Source organism: Sorghum bicolor, chromosome 4, assembly GCF_000003195.3.
Source record: "Sorghum bicolor cultivar BTx623 chromosome 4, Sorghum_bicolor_NCBIv3, whole genome shotgun sequence".
In the NCBI taxonomy this organism is placed as follows: domain Eukaryota; kingdom Viridiplantae; phylum Streptophyta; class Magnoliopsida; order Poales; family Poaceae; genus Sorghum; species Sorghum bicolor.
Window position 1 is genome coordinate 4,820,283 of NC_012873.2, and position 19,000 is coordinate 4,839,282.

Below are 19,000 nucleotides of genomic sequence, written 5' to 3' on the forward strand. Positions count from 1 at the left end.
AATTTGAGAAGTAAACAAGGCCTAGATAAAAAAAGATGTAGGCCCTTCGTAAACCCACTCGTGGCCTCGTGGGGCTCCGAGTTTGTTGTAACACCTTAATTAAATAGTTAAATCATGATCAGACAAAAAACTATGGAGACTCAAATTGAAAAAAATATTATATTTTTCTCAGATGCACACACTACTCTTAAGTATCAGTAGAGTATTCAGGTATGCTCTAGTATTTTGACAAAATAGTTAAATTATGATCAGATGAAAAAACATAGAGGCTCAAATTAGAAAACATTTCATTTCTCATCAATCCGCATGAACGATGATGGTAAAAATGGAATTCGATAAAAAACTGTGTCCGTGTTTAACCCACCCGTGGGGGCTAGCCATAATAAGCCCATAACGCCTTAACAAATTCCACTCCGCCGTTAATTAATCCCACTGCTTAAATCCCTCTCCTTCCTCTCCCCTTCCCCTCCAGGCCTCCACTCCCACCACCTCCACCTCGTCTCCCACCACCGCCGCGCGCGAGCCCTAGCCCGATCTCGCCGGCGGCAGGCGCCAGATCCCGCCGCCCGTTGCGCCCCGGGACGCGCCCCGCCGGATTCACCGCTCCTCGCGCTGCAGCACGCCTGGGCCAGGGTAAGTTTCCCGCCCGGTTGAGCTCGACCAGGTCCTCCTGCTACCCTCCTCGCATTGGGCTGGGGTTGCTGCGGGGACGTTTTCGTCCTGCAGAGGCTTCATGCTTTCTCCTGTGTGTCCTGGTCGTGGCGTTTCGGTTTCGCGTGAATTATCGAGGCGATTTCGGCTTGAGCGATTGATTTGGTTCGTTTGGGGGTGGTCATGCCTGGGTTTGGATTGGGAACGCGGAGCGTGTTGCACTGTTGCTGTTGGCAGCGTTGGATGTAGCTAGGAGTTGACTTTTGGGTGCCAACTGTTTGGACTCGTCCACCTTCTATGGTGGGTATGATTTGATTTGTGCAAGGGGGATCGCTAACTGTTTTTGTTGTTCTGATCGATGGGACAGTGAAACGATTTGGAACTATGTGTTTTGGACGTCTGAATCGTGTTAAACCCCACTGTAGGTAGTCACAGGGCCAAGCAAGTTAGAACATCGCGAAAGACAAGTAGCAGATCTCGTAGGTTGTAGTAGTAGTAGAGGGGTGATGTGCTATAGGCTTGTAGTATTGCATCTTGCACAATTTGCTTGCTGTTTTTGATAGTGGCGTGAATTGGAGCTTTCTCAGTTCGTGGATTAACGCTGTGGGTACCTTGCATTGCAGACAAGAGGGCAACTCTGGGGGCACAAAGTAATTCACCTTGGTTACAGGTTACTGCGTGGCATGTAGTATTGTATTATTGGTGGAGGCTGTCACCACAAGGCATATGTTGTGATTTGTCGATGGCGAGGAGATGAAACAAGTGTGGGGGCGGAGCAGCAAGGACATGACAGCCATGCCCCCTCTGCGCCACCGAGGCGCTGCTAAGAAGCCCATGTGGATCATAGTTCTATTGTCATTGGTTTGTGTTGCCCTTATGGGGGCCTATGTATACCCACCACGGCGCTACTCCGCATGCTACTTCTTTGCTTCGAGTGTCTGTACTCCGTTCAAGGATTGGCTACCTGCTGTTGCTCGGGAGCGAACCGATGAAGAGATAGTTTCATCCGTGGTTATTAGGGATCTTCTTTCGATGCCTATGGCTGTGTCAAAGAACCCAAAGATTGCCTTTATGTTCCTGACACCAGGTACATTGCCTTTTGAGAAGTTGTGGGAGAAATTTTTACAGGTGTGGTCCTTAACCTTAATATACCCATCATCTAATTTTGGAGTTCATAAATATGAAGTTTGTATTATGTCTTCTGTATCGTCACCATTTTGTAATAGTTTATTAGTTTGCTCGAAATTCATTGCACAGGGTCATGATGGGCGATATTCCATCTATATCCATGCATCTCGTGAAAAACCTGTACATTCTAGCTCTCTGTTTGTTGGGCGTGAAATTCACAGTGAAAAGGTAACTCCCTCACACCCCTTTACAAGTGCTTTAGTTTACTTATCTGTAAACATGTAATCATATGTCTTGACTGTTCTTGTGATTGTTGAGGAAGAAGAAAATGGAGCATTTCCTGTTCTTTTGGTGTGTGAATCTTGTAAGCTGGTAATACCAGCCATAGCTTTTATTTGAGTTTAAACATTGTTTGTACTCTTATATGCTTTCTATAAAAAGCAAGGTTTACCTCTGCTAAAAAAAAGAAAACAGTGCATCATTTTTTCTTCGTATTGTCCTTTTAGTGGACATTTAGAACACTAATAGATCGATCATTTTGTCGCCAGAAACTATAATAGAGCCTATCTGTCTAAAGCTGCCATTGTGTATGACATGGATAAGACTAAGCAGAAGGAGGACATGATGAGTCTCTAGATTCAATTCCATGTTATTCAACAATGCCTATTTAATGTGGAGCATAATTATGCTACGTTGCTATGCTAAGTATATAACAGATATCAACCAGACAGTTTGCTGAACTTGAATCAGAACAGGTATCAAGGGTACAATTTGGATTCTTCAGAGCTCCTAGGGAAAATAGAGGTTTTATGCTGCCCATCATAGCGACCAAGTTTTTCAGCCTGACATGTATAGAGTACTTTATTTTTAATGTCTGTACTATTAAGAGTTTTCCTTACACACTTTATGAAGCTACAATGGGATTTAAATTGAACAATGGAGTTAGGACCATTAGTTGTTAAGGCACTGGGAGTTAACAACGGTGAGACAGGGGAAGATTGGATGGCATAACACTGAGGGCGTCCGCAATAAGTAAGCCAAATCGCCAGCCTACGTGGAGCTCAGAAAAAAGAAAAAAAGAAAAAATAATTAAGATACTCTAATCTGCAGAGCATGGGAGCAACAGTCAGAGAGAGTAAAATCATCGGATGGTGTGCGAGCTTAGCGCTTCCAATCTCGCTAGTACTGTTTATTTCTCTGATTCTCTCTCTGTATGATTGGCTCACTGGCCCTCCTAGCTAGCACTGTGTCAGCCATTGCGGACGCCCTGAGAGTAGAGAAAAAGAAAGGCCAATACTCGAGGGGAAACTGAAATGATCTAAAAGAAGCAGCGTTAGTTTTCAAGGGCTATAAATTAGATTACTTTTGCATTGAATGGACTTAAATATGGGTAAGCTTTTAATCTAGCTTCAACTTTTGTTTTTGGCTTTATGGAATGCGTTGAACCCTGTCTTCTAAAGTTTCACTGATACAAATGATCCTTGCCATTTCGTTTACTTGTTACTTCCTTTTATCTGACATTATTCCATTATTTTTTTGCTACATGTTTGCTTCTGGGGAATGTAACACTTAAATGTCACTGAACTGCAGGTAGTATGGGGGAGGATTTCGATGGTTGATGCAGAGAAGAGGCTGTTAGCAAATGCATTGGAAGATGTTGATAATCAAATTTTCGTCTTGCTTTCTGACAGGTTCTAAATGATTTTGCAGAAACAACAGCTCTTTTCTCAATTCTTTTGCTAATAATTTAATAAACCTTTTTTCTTGTATGACAGCTGTGTTCCACTACATACATTTGATTACATATATAATTATCTGATGGGAACCAATGTCAGCTTCATTGATTGGTAAGATTGCTACAACTTATATCTCGATTCTTATGTCAACAGGAATACATGTATATCTGAAAACTAGTGAAACTTCTGCTTATTTCCCCTATTGCTGACTAGACATCTATTTCAAATTCACTTGAAGTCCTATTTTGTGGTAAATTTTATGAATATTTTAGTTAGGAATACTTCTATGTTCTATCGTGCGCATTGTTTTTCAGGGACAATGGTATTCTTAGCGTATATGTTATTAAAAAGGAATGCATGCGTGATGTAATAATGATAGTCTAGATAAGATATGCCTTTTGTTCTAAAGAGTAAATCAATGAGTTACCCCAGTTTTATCTAACTTCATTAACTGAAATGAATATGAGTTCACATGTTTATTCTGATCTTGTCCATGTTATCAGCTTCCTCGATCCTGGCCCACATGGAACTGGAAGGTATTCGATGGAAATGCTTCCTGAAATAGAACAGAGGGACTTCAGGAAGGGTGCCCAGGTACATGTTTAATAGAATGATTGGTGCTTCAAAGTATTCATAATTCTGCCGTCTTATAATTCCTGTCTTATAATCAGGACATGGTAGTTCGTATTGATGTGTGATCACATTTTTTTTTTCATGCTTTTGTTGAATAATTTTGTGTGCTTGCTGTAGTGGTTTGCTATAACACGAAGGCATGCTTTATTGATTCTGGCAGACAACCTTTACTACAATAAGTTCAAGCTGTACTGCAAGGTATGTTCCCTCACATAGGTATTCTTTAATTGAATGAAAATGGATGCAAGTTATGCATTCAATATTTGCTTATAGTGCTTGGTGATCACTTTGTTTTGTATGCTAACTGCAAAATGAAGTCGACAACAGAGCTAGGACATCTTTTAGATCTGCAGTTTAGACATATCATCATGGGACTTCAGTATAGTAGTTTATATGTGGCCTAAAATTAGGAAAATTGGGGAAACAACTTGTGTCCTGTGGTTCTAACTGCTTCTGGTGATAAGGTTAGTGAGTTAAAAGGGGACTATGCTTTTGAGCGCACACTCACAAAACCCAAAGAGAGTTCCATTTTCATTTATTGTGTTAGTGTGCAACTACTGCAGACAGGCTTCATTAATAACTGACAGAGCTGGGTATGTTACATCTCATACCAATTGTCACATGGCATGCTACCAGTATCATGTCCATGCTACATATATTTGTTACCGCAACCAGTGATCATGGGTTTAACCGTATTTGAACAATTCGTGATATCTTAAAACTTGGTTTTAGCTAAGCAATGTCTTTTCTTTTTTTATTTGCAGCCAGCAGAGGGACACAACTGTATTGCTGATGAGCATTATTTGCCAACCCTCTTCAATGTCAGTAATTATTTTCAACTGTTATTTGCCTTTTTTTTCCCTTTGGTCCCTTGCTTTCCTTTTTTTTTTAGTATAGTTGTGCTTTAATCTTCAGATGGTCGATCCTGGTGGAATAGCTAACTGGTCGGTGACTCATGTTGATTGGTCTGAGGGAAAATGGCATCCAAGGTCATATAGAGCTGCAGATGTTAACTATCAACTCTTAAAGAACATAACGGTATGCCTTTACCTTTCTGAATGGATAAAATGTGTTCCCACTTGCCCTCAACTCATTGTGTTTCATACTGATTTGTTTGCTTTACTTTGTGCAGTCTGTCAATGAGAATTTCCACATTACAAGTGATGATAAGGTAAGCATATCAGTTCCTCCATATCTCTCAAGCACCACATAGGAATTTGCTATTACCTCTTTACTAGGATTTGGTGATGATTGCTGTGTTATTGTAGTTATACAAGAACACCAAATATATTTGATGTTTTCATATGCCTTGCACTGGTGTCAACCTTCGTTTTTGGATAGTTAATATAGGCCAATGTGGCCTGTTTCAAAGCAAATGCACGTGATTACTTTTCTTATGGTGCATTAAGATACTTAATTCTCCTGTAAAAAAAACATAATTCCAACCACTAGCTGGTATGCGGAAGAATGTCCCACTTAAATAATTCTGCAGATTTTGAACTTGAAAAATACTGTATCGTAGCATCTATCTTAGCTGGCATGCTGAAGAGTATGCGGAAAAATGTCCTTCTCAAATAATTCAGCAGGTTTTGAACTTGAAAATACTGTGTTGTAGCATCTGTATGGAATGTTGACGGATTGCTTTTTCTTCATTGCAGAAAGTTATGACACGGACTCCATGTATGTGGAATGGAACAAAAAGACCATGCTACCTTTTTGCTAGAAAGTTTTACCCAGAATCTCTGAACAACCTGCTGAAGCTATTCTCCAGTTACACATAGGCTTGAGTTCTACATGATTTTTTTCCCCATTTGGCCTAGGTGATTCCCCTAGGATTTCTTTTTTCTGCTTTATGTAAATTGTGAAATTGATACTTAGAGGCTTAACACACAGTTACAGATCCAGGGCCAGTGATGTAATTCTGAGTCCCTTGGTAGGGCTGAGGTGCTGTTTGTTTAGTATTTACGCTGCCCTCACTGTCATTCGTGGTGCCCTCTGTATGACTGTATGCTTCTGTTAGCCCTTCACTTCTCTCTCTCTGCTCTCTCATTCTTAGATTCCTAGCTCCCATTTCCTGAGTAACAGGGGTTTTGTCAGTTCCTACTGTTATTATAAGATTAATTCTTTTTCAGACACGAAGAGATTATGAAATCAGTTACACTTTATAGTTTAACCTGGCCTTGCTTTGAATTCCAGTGACAGTTTTACTCTTCTGATGAGTATGGCAGCATGGTTTCATTATACACTGAAACTTCTAGTTCCGTAAAAAACTATTCAGCATAGAACTGGTACTAATTCATGTTATATTTCAAGATTTGGATATTGCAAAAGAAAGTTAATATACAACACCTCCACTCAGCCAAGAAACTCGTGCTGTACAGGTTTGCTGCTCTACTCAATTGAATGATCAGAAGTGACAACCAGTTCAGAGAAAAACTGAGTTGCTCTGTTTTCCAGGAGCACCCATTGGGGCAAGGTCACTGAAAGGATCACCAAACGGGTTTGGAGCTCCAGATGGAGGCACAGAGTACTGATACTGGTGGTGGTACATGTTTTGTGTTGGCATTGCCGACGTCTGTTGATGCTGCTGAAAATACTGCTGCTGTGGCTGGAAATACTGCTGCGCCTGGTAGTACTGCTGTTGGTTTTGAGTCATCAGTGCCAACTGCACATTAGCCGGTGGTGCGAAGCTGCTGGACATGGCGAACGGATCGTTGCCATTGACGCTGAAAGGGTTGGCTGCTCCTAGGCTACCTGTGTAGGTCACACTGGCGATCTGCTGCCTCCTTGCCCCGTCTTCGTAGAGGCTGTCAAGTAACAGCTTGTCAAAGCCTCCAGCCTGTCGATCAGATGAAATTCTATCTGTAAGTGATTTTATCTCGGGGTTACTCTGAATTTGCCCCCAAAGGTGGATATCTGAAAAGCAGCTTATAGAGCAAGGAATGTTCATACCAAGTTGGTCTGAACTGCTTGACTTGTATGGGTGCTTGGAGCAGTGACCAGTGCCAGCTCCCACCCAGACGAGTTGACATCAAACATACTTTGAGATACTGACGCCTTGCAGTCACCTACAAGCAAAACCAGAAAAACTAATGGTATTTCCTTCTCGTTTCATCGCTTAATAGCAGCAATGCAGATTAAAAGATTTGATAGTTTGGTATTCAATTGTGTCAATAGTAGTACTTGTAAAATTGTGACATACGATACCTGGTGCTATAATAGCAAGCGCCAATGCATTGCTTTCTTCGAGTTCTGCAACTGAAGGATTCACCTCTGCATCCAGGTTCTGCTTACACGCAAACCCAAGAACATAAAGCGATTCAGATAAACGTACACCAGAGTTTCTCTAAGCAGAAATGAATCAGGTAAAAGAATTGAGAATACTAGTAGATCTCCAGTTGTTTGCTGTGGGTGGGGTTCTGGATCAGGCACAGGCTGAGGTTCTGGTTCTTGCTCAGGTTCTTCTTTCTCCTCTTCCACTGGATTTTCGGGTTCCTCTGGAGCTTCTTGGTCATAGGTCAGTAGCTTCGGCTCCTCGCTCTCCTGCTTTAGCAGCATCAATCAAGAGTTACAAAACAGAACAGATCTAGTACTTGTTTCTCAAAAAGAGATGCACTCACCTCACTCTTGATTGAGGGTCGGGGTGCTTCTCTGATGTACTCTTCCATTGTTGCAAGAAACGATGCAGGTGGCTGCACAACAGTCGTGATGAACGCATATTAACTCAACTTTTAAGCTTAAAGCCTCCTAACAGCTCTAAATCAAGATGGCAAGATGTAGAGACAAAGTAACTAACCTGCCTGAGAGTAGGAAACTGGAATGTCCTGGCAAGCTCAAGTTGTTTGCAGAAGTCATAGAACTCGGCAAGGTTTTCTGCCTGCGAATGAATTTGACAAATCAAAACTATTTTCTTCTGAGAATTATTTGGTAAGCTTTGCATGCTAAGATCCTTCAATCACAAAAACACGGATACAAAAATTTGACACACCTGCAGGCCAGCTCGTTTGTAAATTGCCAGAGCGTTGATTGCTTCATACTTTGGCATATCGAAGAACTGGACGAAGACCAGCCAGAGTAAGAAAAATATGATTATGGTTCAGCGACAAAGAAACCATGATTTATGTGGTAGAATTGCTACTTTACCATATCAACGAGATTGATGATGCCATCATTAATCGAACAGTAGATCTTAAAGCTCTCCTTCAGAACCTAAGGAACTCAAGAGCTGAATAAGAGACCTAGTAGAACAGAAAAAAAAACCTTGCAAGAGGGGAATAATTTGTAAGAAATAAGATGTTTGCAGTTGCAGCTTACCAGGGCTAGTGCATACTGAATAAGGTAATTTGAGCAGGCAGCACCTTCAGGCTGGAATTGACAACAAGGATGTAACTAGTGAACACCAGACATTCAGCAAGCTTAAACAACTTAAGAAAGCTTAGCAGTAGAGGTTTAGCATGTCGGACCTGGACGCCTACAACCCTGAAAAGCAGCTGCTGCAGTGCAGGCAACTGCTCCAAAAGTTCTGGGCTAGGTAGGTTCCTGGTTTTACTATGTGCCTGTATTTGTCAGGATTACAAAACATGTAGACAGTCATAAGACAAAGTGTCTATATCATCAAAATGCTGTGCAGCAAATTTCAGAAGACACACAAAAAAGGGAACCTTGCTAGAAGTCTGGGGATATCTCACGAGACGCTCAGTTTCGATGTCGTATTTGAGAACCCTAAAGCACTCGAGCCGTTCCTCCAGGAAGAATGCATAGGTGCGAACCCATGCGGAACAATCCCAAGCTGACAAATTAAGGATGGATGAATTGATTCATCATTCATAATTCACAGGGAAGGAACATTAAAGGAATTCCCAGCAGGATGTACAAGAACTCACCTGATTGGCTCGAGTCATCCTTGAAATTGGCTATATACAAAATGTTCCCCCTGCTTGAGTAGGCCAGGAATTCTTCCTTGAATGTGGGATCACCCTCTCTCAGAAGCCTATGTACCACTATCAATGTCTTGAGGGCAACCTGTAAGGCAAACATCGGATACGCGTTAATTAAAGGCATGAGCTCCACACACACATGGTGACCGAACGAAGAGGAACAGCACGCACTATCCAGTTCTTTGTCTTGGACAATCTCCTTGACAATGCATACATGCAGTACGAGACGTCTGCGCGAGGGCGATTTGCTGAGGTTGCCAGCAATATTTCTGCGTCGCAAGACGAAAATCAGAATACCACAGAAAATTGGGGGCGTGGGGGATAAGATAGGAAGATTAATGTACAAGAGTAAGGAAGAACTCACTTCTAACGTGCCGTTCCTTGGGAGGGCATTCGACATGGTTGGTTGCCTTCACAATTGCAATATCCAATTCCTTTTCTCAGGCAAACAGATAGCATCAGACAGTTTAGTTGGTGAGAATTCAGAATCCACAGAAAAAATGGGATCGCAATCGCCATGGCTAGCTCACCTTGAATTCGCTGTTGACCTTGGCGAGGCCAACCGTGGTGGAGTCCTTGAGGGCGCCGTAGGCCTTGCGCCACGACCCCATCAGGCCGTGATCACCCAACCCACAATGCGCCCTCTTCGTCCTCCCTCACCTCGCCTCTTCCTCTTCCCTCCCTTCTTCCAATCGGTAATGCCACCTCGCCGCCACCCCCCGCTGCTTCCCCCCATACCCTGCCCGCCTGACCACCGCACACCTCTCTCGCTAATTTTAGCCTGCGGTCGGTGGCGGTGCTCCAGCAGAGGGAGAAAGAGAGCCAGATGCGTTGCCGCCATTTCTATCTTCTCGGACCGGTATGCGCGGGAGCGGGAGGGAGGAGGACGAAGACGCCCTCCGCCCTCTCTCTCTCTCTGCCTGGTGGGCCTCACGTGCACCTCATGGCCCAAAGAAGCCCATTCACCAGCAACTGCACGGCTCGGCCCAACAACGCCCTCTCTCCATTTCCTTTCCTGAACAAATTCCCCTTCCCCTTCCTCCCCAGCCCCACCCACCCACGCCGACGAGCAAACCCTAGCGAGCGAGAGCCGGAGGCGAGAGGAGATCGATCAGCCATGGCGCTGCGTGCCCTGTACAACGAGATCCGGGGCATGAAGGTCCGCGAGGTGCCGGCTTACCTGAAGCCGCGCTTGACCTGGGACAACGTCAAGAAGAGCGCCGACCAGGCCGTCGACCGCTACATCGAGAAGTACATCGACACGAGCTCGCCGGACCCGCTCTTCCACGTCTGCTTCGGAGGGATGGTCTTCTCCTACCTAGTCAATCTGCCCTGGGAGCGCGCCCACCTCGCCCACCTCGAGGAGATGGAGAGGACCGGTGGGAAGCACTAGATCCGCCTCCTCGCCCCTCGCCGGCAGCGCCGGAGGTGAGTCTGCGGCTCCCTGTTTCACCCTGCCCGATCGGATCCGATCCGGTCTTGCCTGGCGCAACGCGGATCGCTCCGACCGGCTTGCTCTCGACTAATTGCATCTGGGATGAAGGAGTTCAATCCCTGTACATTCGGCGCGCAGTAGGCCTAGGTGCGGAGCACTGCCAGCTATAGATAGATTTGTTTGTTGTGATTAGTAATTGCCGTGGTGATTTGTGTTAGCGATGATTATTTGCCTGTGTTTGCGCACGCCTTATTGAAATGTGAAATCGGATAGTGCACCTTTCCCTACAGATTTAGCGCTATCCGTTACCTCTTCTGCCTGCAAGGGGGGCAAAGATTTAGTTGTTGAATGCAGACAAATTTAAATTTGGCGTTCATGGATTGCATCTAACTGTTGTCTTGCGATGACATCTTTTTACCGATTGCAGTGTTGTCATTCTGTCTATCTGTATTGTGTGTTACTGCCATACCACAGTGCAACAATGAAATCCTGCTTAGTTTGTCCTAATATAGGGATCTATCTCCTTAATTCACTTCAAATGTGTGCTACTCGTCTTGTTGAGTGTAAAAGTTTGAGTCAACATCCAGAGATATGTGAAATGGATAGATAGCAAAATGGTTTACTGCCTTGTTGAACAAACGTTATGAAGATAGTATTTCCTGCAAGTTGATTCCAGAATTTTGTTTCACTTCCAACAAATGTACCATTGACCTGTATGTTCTGTGTCTCTTGAAGTGAGAAAATAAATCTGTTATATAGACCAAATAGCCAAATTATTCTGAACTCGAGCTTTGTATTATAGGGTATACAACCTTGGTGATGCCCATTGTGTATGTGAATTTTTTTGGTCCATTCTGAGAAGGATGTTCACTGGATTAAAAGTGGTTGCTAAATGCTGCTTATTATGTGTGAATACCTTTGTTCCATTCTGGGAGGGATGGTTTCGCAACTATGGCATTGACTTCAATGAAATGGATTCAAAGTGTTTGTTAATGTGCCTTAGAAAGGACTTATCTAAAAGGAAAGGACATAAAAGAGGTTAATGTTCCAGACTATGGTATTGTGAAAATGCACAGGTTTTGGCAAGACCTTGTATGTGCTGTGTTGCAGATGATGTCTTCGCCCCATTTTTCTGTGCATCTTCTGTGCCTGGTACTGTTAGGATGTTACTAATTGACCACTTGGGTGCTGAACGATGTAAAGGTTGTTCTACCTTCCAATTGAAGACCATTATGACACCTGTTCTTTCTCTTTATTTCAGGACTGGTGGCTTTCCTGGGGTCCATTCAGGCTGATGGCTTCTATTTTCTTCTGCTGATGAGCTACTGGAGTCATGTTAATTTGATCATTTATTTTGTACCCAGACAGCAAGAAACTGTCCAGCTTATTGTTATGTTCCTCAGCATCTTGTCATAAGCAACTTCAAACTAAGAAGCGCATGCATTGTGATTAAAAACGTTTTCAGTAATTGAGTACAAGTCTTTTGTAATTTATGCTCCAGACTCCAGTCATATTTTTGCTGCATTGCTGGACCATCGTGGTGTTATTCGTCGTTGTATGCCTCTTCAGCTATTACTTTTGCTTCACTCATTGAAAACCAATGTATATAGAAGTTTTGGTTTGTACGTGCAGCCATTTTCCCGTGGTCCCTTCCTATTCCTATCGCAGTTTTCTTTACAACGCTGGTCTCTTCCTATTGCTGTTTTTTAAAGTAAAATACGCAAATTGTACATAAACTTGCAATTAGGTACATCATCTGAGTTCAATAACTTGGTTTATGGGTGCGCAGTTGCTCATGGTCATGACACAGACAAAAAATGCCATGTTGGACTCTGGAGCAATGGGTCCAAGATGATGGGAACCTAGGGTTGTGGAAGATCAAGGGGACGAGGTGGCATAGTACATGAGGACTACATTGATCTCAATTTAGTTTCTGGCGAGATTAGTACACTGATGCAGGCTACCCAACAACATTACGTTTAGCTAGATATTTAAGCTATGCACATTCTTGTATAGCTTCCATTTTTCCCACAATTGTGTTCACAGGCAGCTCTAAAAACTCATGCAGATTCGACCAGGAAGATAATTTCATTGCTTTCATAACATAGTATATTACATAGGCAATGTCGTACTCCTGAACGTGTGGCCAATAGAATCAGTGATAGGTCATTGATCATTCATCGAGCGTTTTGTTTTTGCCTGTGTCACTTTCATGAGCAGTTGTGCATCCAGTCACCAAGTTATTGAAGTCATATGTACATCTAGGGAGATAATGGACCTAAGCGCACCCACATGCCAAGTTATGTACTAATTGTGCATTTTACTCTCTTTTTTAACACTTCCTATTGCCGTTGGGATGGACAGTGACACACTAGTACACTACCTGCGCTTTTAAGTATGTACTATTCATACCGACATCACAATACTTGACTCAATATTGATTGATCATTGAACTATTTGTTCTGCATTGGGTTTACTTGTCCGTAACAGATACAACAAAATTTGCAACAAAAATCCGCACATTTCAATTCAACAGATCCCATACAGGTATCCTGAGTTTTTCTTACAAGCTCACCAGCCATATTTTGCTTGAGTTTCTGCTTTCGTAAGAATGCCTTTAGAACGCCTCTCCGCAAGCTCCATCTCCTTCGACTGCATGTCGAAGTACAGAGAACCAATCTGGTGTTTCCTTTTATGCAACTTGGATGGCTTTCCTTTTGCTGAAGGGGCAGGCTGTTCACAAGGTAGAAATCTTGGGTAAGGACCATAACAACAATGCTGTATTTATACAGTACATTTTCTTCATGGAAAAGGATGTATTGAATGGACAATGATGAACAGAAATTTTTTGTGCTATCCTACAGTCATTCAGCAAAACAAGCGTACAGCTGTACTAGGGAATGCTGGATATGCAGAAACATGGTTCCTATAGGACTTGGGAGTGAATCAATATTTTCCTGACTAAACATTACTGAAACAGTGGAACCATAGGGTGATACATGCTGACCTTCTAGCTAGGGTACTTCAGTTACAAGTGAATTTATTGTTCAGGCAACCAAGCCAATTCTTTTTCTTACAAAGGCTAATCTCTGTCCATTGACCAATTAAAAGAAAGTCAAAAATCAACTCTTAGCCTGTTCTTATTTCAAGAGTATACTGTATGGCCTAAACCTACTTTGGCTTGGTGCATCATCAATTTCTTCATGTATCCAAATCCCATAGGAGAGAAAACGTATCAAATTGTTAGCTGGAACATATCCTTCGTTACATGCAGGCAGACCTACAACTATAACATATATCAATCAATGCTACACCCCTACACCCCTTGAGAGTTGTATCATAAATTCATAATCCACAAAGCAAGGGTGGATTCCGTCTACTTAAACCAAAATTTGTGCAAATCCGAGGGTGTAGCATCAAAGCATCACCCCTTTCATTTTATTTGTGACAATAAAGTTTACTTAAGCATAAAGGTGTGAAATCACTCTCCAAAAAAAGACACAATACAAACACCATTTGCCTGTAATTCTGTATGACCATAAGCAAGCTTAACAAGCATAACTATTCATATGACAAACGGTTTATTAAAAGAAAGTTCAAAAAGAATGATTTTTCACTTCATTAAAGTACAAAATGTAGCCATTTATTCCACTGAAGAACTTTATTTTACGGCTATTCCACTTAAGAACTGGCAACCAAACTATTGACAATATGACTTGACAGCCAAACATAGATTTTTGGTAGTCAAGTATTTTACTTGCTTCATGAGATATCAAAATTACAATAAAAATAAGAAGTGTAGCATAAGTGTGCCTATTTTTCAAGAATCATTGCTTGGGAATTAGTATGACAGTATCATACCCATTATTGCTTCTGCACAAATACTATTGTGTGATTGTGACATTAAGCACTGCGCCACAGTATATGATACTGGCTCACGGCTAACAGGAGCAGCTTTAGTTTCAGGTGTTTTAGCAATCTGAGAATAGAGCAAATAATCTAGCTTTGTCATCCCACTTCTATCTACTGGATTTGGTACTAAGCTACTGAAACACAAGCATATAATAAGCTAATAAAGCATAAAGGTGTTCGAGTAGAATGAAGTTACCAAAGAGTGATGAACCTGTACCTGATAACTAGGACCGAAGGCCAACCCTGTGAGCTTGGATTTATCCTGCTTTGGTCTGTTTTTCATCAGCTCTGCTTGATTTACCTCTAAAATCTGGGCCGGCATATCATTCCTACCTCTTTTCCCTCCAATCCTACCCATCTCTGGTGGCAGTACTGGTTCTTGCACCGGTGGTAACGTGGTTGCCGCTGCCTCATGACCATACCCTCCAGTATAATCTACTCCGTATGGCACTGCCGCAACATGCTCATATCCGCTGCCATGCTCCCCTCCGTGCGAATGAGCATACCCTCCACTTTGGCCTCCTGCATATGCGGCATACTGTGTTCCATCCGCATAATTTGCACTGGCACTAGGATCCCAACCATAATTCGCACCGTATTGGGCATAGTAGTTTGGATCCCACGCATAGGCTTCATATCCACTAGTGCTCCCAGCTCCAGCATCATGGCCTTGCTGGTGCTCCCCAGCTGCAGCATTAAAACTCTGCTGCTCTTGGTGTTCCTCCTCCAGCTCTGGCGCAGGCATGTCGTCCTCACTGCCGCTATTGTCCGAATCATCGTCATCGGACACGCCACTGTCGGGCCTCTCCTGGGCTCCTGTGTTGGCAACCGAGCTTGAAGGTACGGCGGCGCCGAGATTTGGCTTCTCCGGCGCAGCCGTATCGATTGCCGACCTCCTGGCTCCGGCACCAGAACCGGCGCCGAGCCCGAGCGAGTGCTTCGGCGGCGGGAGGAACGAGGACACGGGCCCCGAGCCAGCAGACACAGGCGGCAGGCGCGCCTCGTTGTTGCTGGCGCGGCGCTTCTTGGCTTCGTCCTCGTCGTCGTCGGAGCTGTCGCCTGTGGGCTGCCGGATCGGCTGCGGGCGGTACTGGACGACGCGCTTAGGGTTTCCTCCGGAAGACTTGGGCGCCGGGATGGAAGAGAAGGTAGGGGCGGGGGCGGGTGCAGGGGCGGATTTGGGCGCCGACAGAGAGGAGAAGAGCGGCGCGGGGGTGGATTTGGGCGCCGGGAGGGAGGAGAAGAGCGGGGCCGGCGCGGACTTGGGCTGCGGGAGCGAGGAGAATAGTCCGCCTGCGCCGCCACCGGAGGAGACGGCGGGGGCGGGGGTACGGGCAGGAGGAGGAGCAGGCGGTGCCTCGTCGGCGTCGTCGTCGGAAGAGGCGTAGCTGGCAAGGAGAGAGTCCATGGCGAGGCCGGGGTGGCGGCTTCGGTCGCCGGGGAAGGACGGTAAAGGGGGAAGACGGCGGGTCGGGTTCGGGATTTCGTGTTCGGGTTCGTGGGCACGAGGGCGAGTCGTGGGCGGTGGACCGGTGGCTGGGTGGGTGATGCGGAGGCCGGAGGATTCGTGGGCTGGATAGGGTCTGTTGGATGGCATAGTAGTGTAATCGCTGAGTACAAGTAGTTGGCTAAAATTTGATTCAAATTAGCTTAGTGTATTTTTGCTCAAAAAAAATCAAAATAGGAGTGCTTAGGTGGACTAATTTTTAGATAAGTCTTTTAACTAACTGTTAGCTAACTACCTAGCCAATCTTAACTAATTTATTACTTCTTCTGTCTCTAAAGGCTTCAACTCTGTGTCAGTTAACTTTTTTTTTTATATAAATTGACCAACTTTATAGAAAAAAACATTAATATATATAACATAAAATAGATATTTTATAAAAATATATTCTATAAATTTAATAATATTAATTTAGTGCTATAAATTTTAGCATTTTTTTTTTCTAAAAATTCAGTCAAAGTTTTAAAAATTTAATTTAAAATAATTCTAGAAGTTGAAGTTTCTGGTAACAGAGCAGTAGGTTAACTTGTAGCCCCAAGTAGTAACACAGGTTCATAGCTGTGTACGTATTTCACGAGCTGCTGGGCCCTTCTACTAACTAACAGATCCGACCCTACTTTAGTTTGGGCCTTGTTTAGTTTCTCAAAAATTTTGTAAAATTTTTCAGATTTCCCGTCACATCGAATCTTTATACGTATGCATGGAGTATTAAATATAAATGAAAATAAAAACTAATTGCACAGTTTGGTCGGAATTGATGAGATGAATCTTTTGAGCCTAGTTAGTCTATAATTAGACAATATTTATCAAATACAAACAAAAGTGCTACTATTCCTATTTTGTAAAAAATTTTGGAAGTAAACAAGACCTTGGCTTGAAACGAATTTGTGCCTTGGTGACGCTAACAAATAGCTCAAGTTAGCGCTCCCAAACGGCCCCTTAATCATTTTGAATCTCGTTAAAGACATTGAGTCTTCTGCTCGATCGCTCAACATGGCCTTATTTAGTTTTCAAAAAATTTTGTAAAATTTTTCAGATTCCTCGTCACATCGAATATTTAGACGCATGCATGGAGTATTAAATATAAACGAAAATAAAAACTAATTGCACAATTTAGTCGGAATTGACGAGACAAATCTTTTAAGCCTAGTTAGTCTATGATTTATTACAAACAAACGAAAGTGTTACAGTGTCGATTTCCTAAAATTTTTTGGAACTAAACAAGGCCCTAGTCCTCGGGATTACTTTGTATTTTTTGTTATAATAAAATCTATACCTGCTCGAGATTCCGCACAAACTGAAGTACTCCATCTGTCTTAGAAAAGTGTTGTTTTTGACTTTAGACATCTTATTTGACCATCTGTCTTAATTATTTAAAAGAATATATCTAAATTATAACTTTATTTTATTATTAAATATAATTTATAAAATATTTTTAAATAAGACGAACAATCAAAGACGATGTTCGAAAGTAAAAAAACATTCTTTTAGGATGAAGTAGTACGAACAACCTAGCTATTGTACGCGAATACTCATACGCCAACTGCCATGCTCACTGTAGCGTTTGTCTTACGCGAGGCACAAATAAAAGTCATCCCAATGAAAATTAATGATAGTTTCTATCCCTCTTAATTACATTGACAACTCAGCACTTTGCTGATGTGGCAGAGAAATTAATATAGAGAGAGGGTGTAGAAAGGAGAAACGGTTTCCTCTTCAAGAAACCATGTCTACGCGTAAATCAACGTACGAAGAAACCAGGAAAGATGCTACCGATTTCTATAGCCCTCTTCTGGATCCGCTACGTCCACGCTCAGGCTGCCTCCTGCGTGCACTCCATTGTGTACCTCGATTCCGACGTCGTGCTCACCGACGACATCGCGACCCTTGCTGCAACCCCGCTCCCGGGAGAGGGCACGGCCATGGCGGCACCCCGCTGCAGATCGGCGCAGATCGCGGAGTAGATGGCGCAGATCATGGACCATCACAGGAACCAGCACAGCCTCGGCGGGGGCCTCTGCCACGGCCTTCACGCCGCCGGCACCATCAGCCTGCTGGACGCTGGATGCAGCCGTTGTGTACAGGAAACGGCCACAAGGAGCAGCGGGGCACGGCCGCGGTGTCGCGCGGCAAACGGATGCGGATCGAGCGCGCGGTCGGCGTGCGATAGGCCCAAAGCTGACGTCCCTGTAGGAGGAGGTCCTGTACAGCAAGGAGCTGGCCATGGCCATCCACCAGCACCTTGACGCCGACACCGTTAACTTGTTGCACGCTGGACGCAGAAAGGTCGTCGCCGCTCGAGGGCCAGGCGAGACAAGTCCAGGCTCGATGTGCCTCGTCGCCCACGGTAGAGGAGCTGGAGATGAGGGCCAGGCAAGGGGGTCCTGGCGATAGATGACGGGAGAAGCTGGCAACAAGACTGGCCAGACACAGGCAATACAACACGAGAGTGAAAAGTAAGAATAGTCAAACGCGTAGAGGATCCAGAGACATAAGGTAGGAATACGGTGATTGATTGGGTAAATTATTGTCTAAACCTTGGTAGAAAATCTTGCATTGTGAAGATGTAGTTTCTTGGTACGATAACCTATGTTATAGAAACTGCTATGGTTTCTTTCATTGGGACTGCCCTAATGATTGTTGGCTATCTCCGCAGCATTAATTGGGCAAAGTCGGAAAACGGACCGTCGGCTAGAGGTGCTGTGTCTGGGAGGTCGTCTCCGCCGCCGTCTTCTGCAGAATGACTTGTCTATAGAAGATCACTCAGCTCGCCTATCTTCGTGTTTGGCTGATAAGCTATAACGGAAAGTACTGTTGGTTGATTTACTGTGAGAGAAAAACACTGCTAAATGATTGATAAACTCGACTGATAAACTCCAAAAAAAAGTCTCCAGACGGACACTGCTGATATCAAAACTATGGGATAATAATATCAGAAGCTTATATTATGCTATAGTATAGATGAACAAAACGGTTACCCCTTGATCCCATTCATGTCGTTCTATCTACTCCATATCTCTCTCCTAGCCAAAACATCTCGTTGTCGACTAGTTGACCTCTATCC

General features: G+C 43.6%; 4 protein-coding genes across 5 annotated transcripts; 2 read left to right on the plus strand and 2 right to left on the minus strand.

Moving 5' to 3' along the window:
• On the plus strand, positions 438-6,321 carry LOC8077198. Its single transcript, XM_002451595.2, has 11 exons — positions 438-633; positions 1,275-1,779; positions 1,909-2,007; positions 3,370-3,470; positions 3,555-3,626; positions 4,019-4,109; positions 4,266-4,346; positions 4,913-4,969; positions 5,064-5,186; positions 5,281-5,319; positions 5,807-6,321. The coding sequence occupies exons 2-11, from the start codon at positions 1,405-1,407 to the stop codon at positions 5,927-5,929; spliced, it is 1,161 nt and encodes a 386-aa protein (XP_002451640.1). The 5' UTR covers positions 438-633; positions 1,275-1,404; the 3' UTR covers positions 5,930-6,321.
• LOC8077199 (putative clathrin assembly protein At5g57200) lies at positions 6,422-9,734 on the minus strand. Of its 2 annotated transcripts, none has more exons than XM_002453335.2 (15): positions 9,616-9,734; positions 9,450-9,519; positions 9,257-9,354; positions 9,032-9,170; positions 8,810-8,937; positions 8,612-8,704; positions 8,463-8,513; positions 8,292-8,357; positions 8,137-8,202; positions 7,945-8,025; positions 7,769-7,840; positions 7,533-7,691; positions 7,356-7,434; positions 7,101-7,216; positions 6,422-6,987 (listed from the first exon to the last, which is right to left on the minus strand). In XM_002453335.2, exons 1-15 carry the CDS (start codon positions 9,694-9,696, stop codon positions 6,574-6,576), a joined length of 1,713 nt encoding a protein of 570 aa, XP_002453380.1. In that variant the 5' UTR covers positions 9,697-9,734; the 3' UTR covers positions 6,422-6,573. The 2 variants fall into 2 exon arrangements, with proteins under 2 accessions (XP_002453380.1, XP_021316029.1); XM_021460354.1 differs by having other exon boundaries at positions 7,533-7,694.
• On the plus strand, positions 10,072-12,055 carry LOC8076130. The gene is made up of 2 exons (XM_002451596.2): positions 10,072-10,513; positions 11,782-12,055. Exon 1 carries the CDS (start codon positions 10,203-10,205, stop codon positions 10,476-10,478), a length of 276 nt encoding a protein of 91 aa, XP_002451641.1. The 5' UTR covers positions 10,072-10,202; the 3' UTR covers positions 10,479-10,513; positions 11,782-12,055.
• LOC8077200 (proline-rich protein PRCC) lies at positions 12,947-15,995 on the minus strand. The gene is made up of 2 exons (XM_002453336.2): positions 14,650-15,995; positions 12,947-13,253 (listed from the first exon to the last, which is right to left on the minus strand). Exons 1-2 carry the CDS (start codon positions 15,838-15,840, stop codon positions 13,092-13,094), a joined length of 1,353 nt encoding a protein of 450 aa, XP_002453381.1. The 5' UTR covers positions 15,841-15,995; the 3' UTR covers positions 12,947-13,091.

Bases quoted from the DNA above. Each gene is read 5' to 3' on its own strand.
- LOC8077198 (XM_002451595.2), top strand. From the start codon at position 1,405: ATGAAACAAGTGTGGGGGCGGAGCAGCAAGGACATGACAGCCATGCCC. The intron at 4,970-5,063 runs GTCAGTAATTAT...TTTAATCTTCAG, and splicing joins ATTTGCCAACCCTCTTCAAT to ATGGTCGATCCTGGTGGAAT. The intron at 5,187-5,280 runs GTATGCCTTTAC...TACTTTGTGCAG, and splicing joins AACTCTTAAAGAACATAACG to TCTGTCAATGAGAATTTCCA.
- LOC8077199 (XM_021460354.1), bottom strand. From the start codon at position 9,696: ATGGGGTCGTGGCGCAAGGCCTACGGCGCCCTCAAGGACTCCACCACG. The intron at 9,171-9,256 runs GTGCGTGCTGTT...TTTGCCTTACAG, and splicing joins CCAAGACAAAGAACTGGATA to GTTGCCCTCAAGACATTGAT. The intron at 8,938-9,031 runs GTGAGTTCTTGT...TTAATTTGTCAG, and splicing joins GGATGACTCGAGCCAATCAG to CTTGGGATTGTTCCGCATGG.
- LOC8076130 (XM_002451596.2), top strand. From the start codon at position 10,203: ATGGCGCTGCGTGCCCTGTACAACGAGATCCGGGGCATGAAGGTCCGC.
- LOC8077200 (XM_002453336.2), bottom strand. From the start codon at position 15,840: ATGGACTCTCTCCTTGCCAGCTACGCCTCTTCCGACGACGACGCCGAC. The intron at 13,254-14,649 runs GTACAGGTTCAT...CCTTGTGAACAG, and splicing joins CCTTCGGTCCTAGTTATCAG to CCTGCCCCTTCAGCAAAAGG.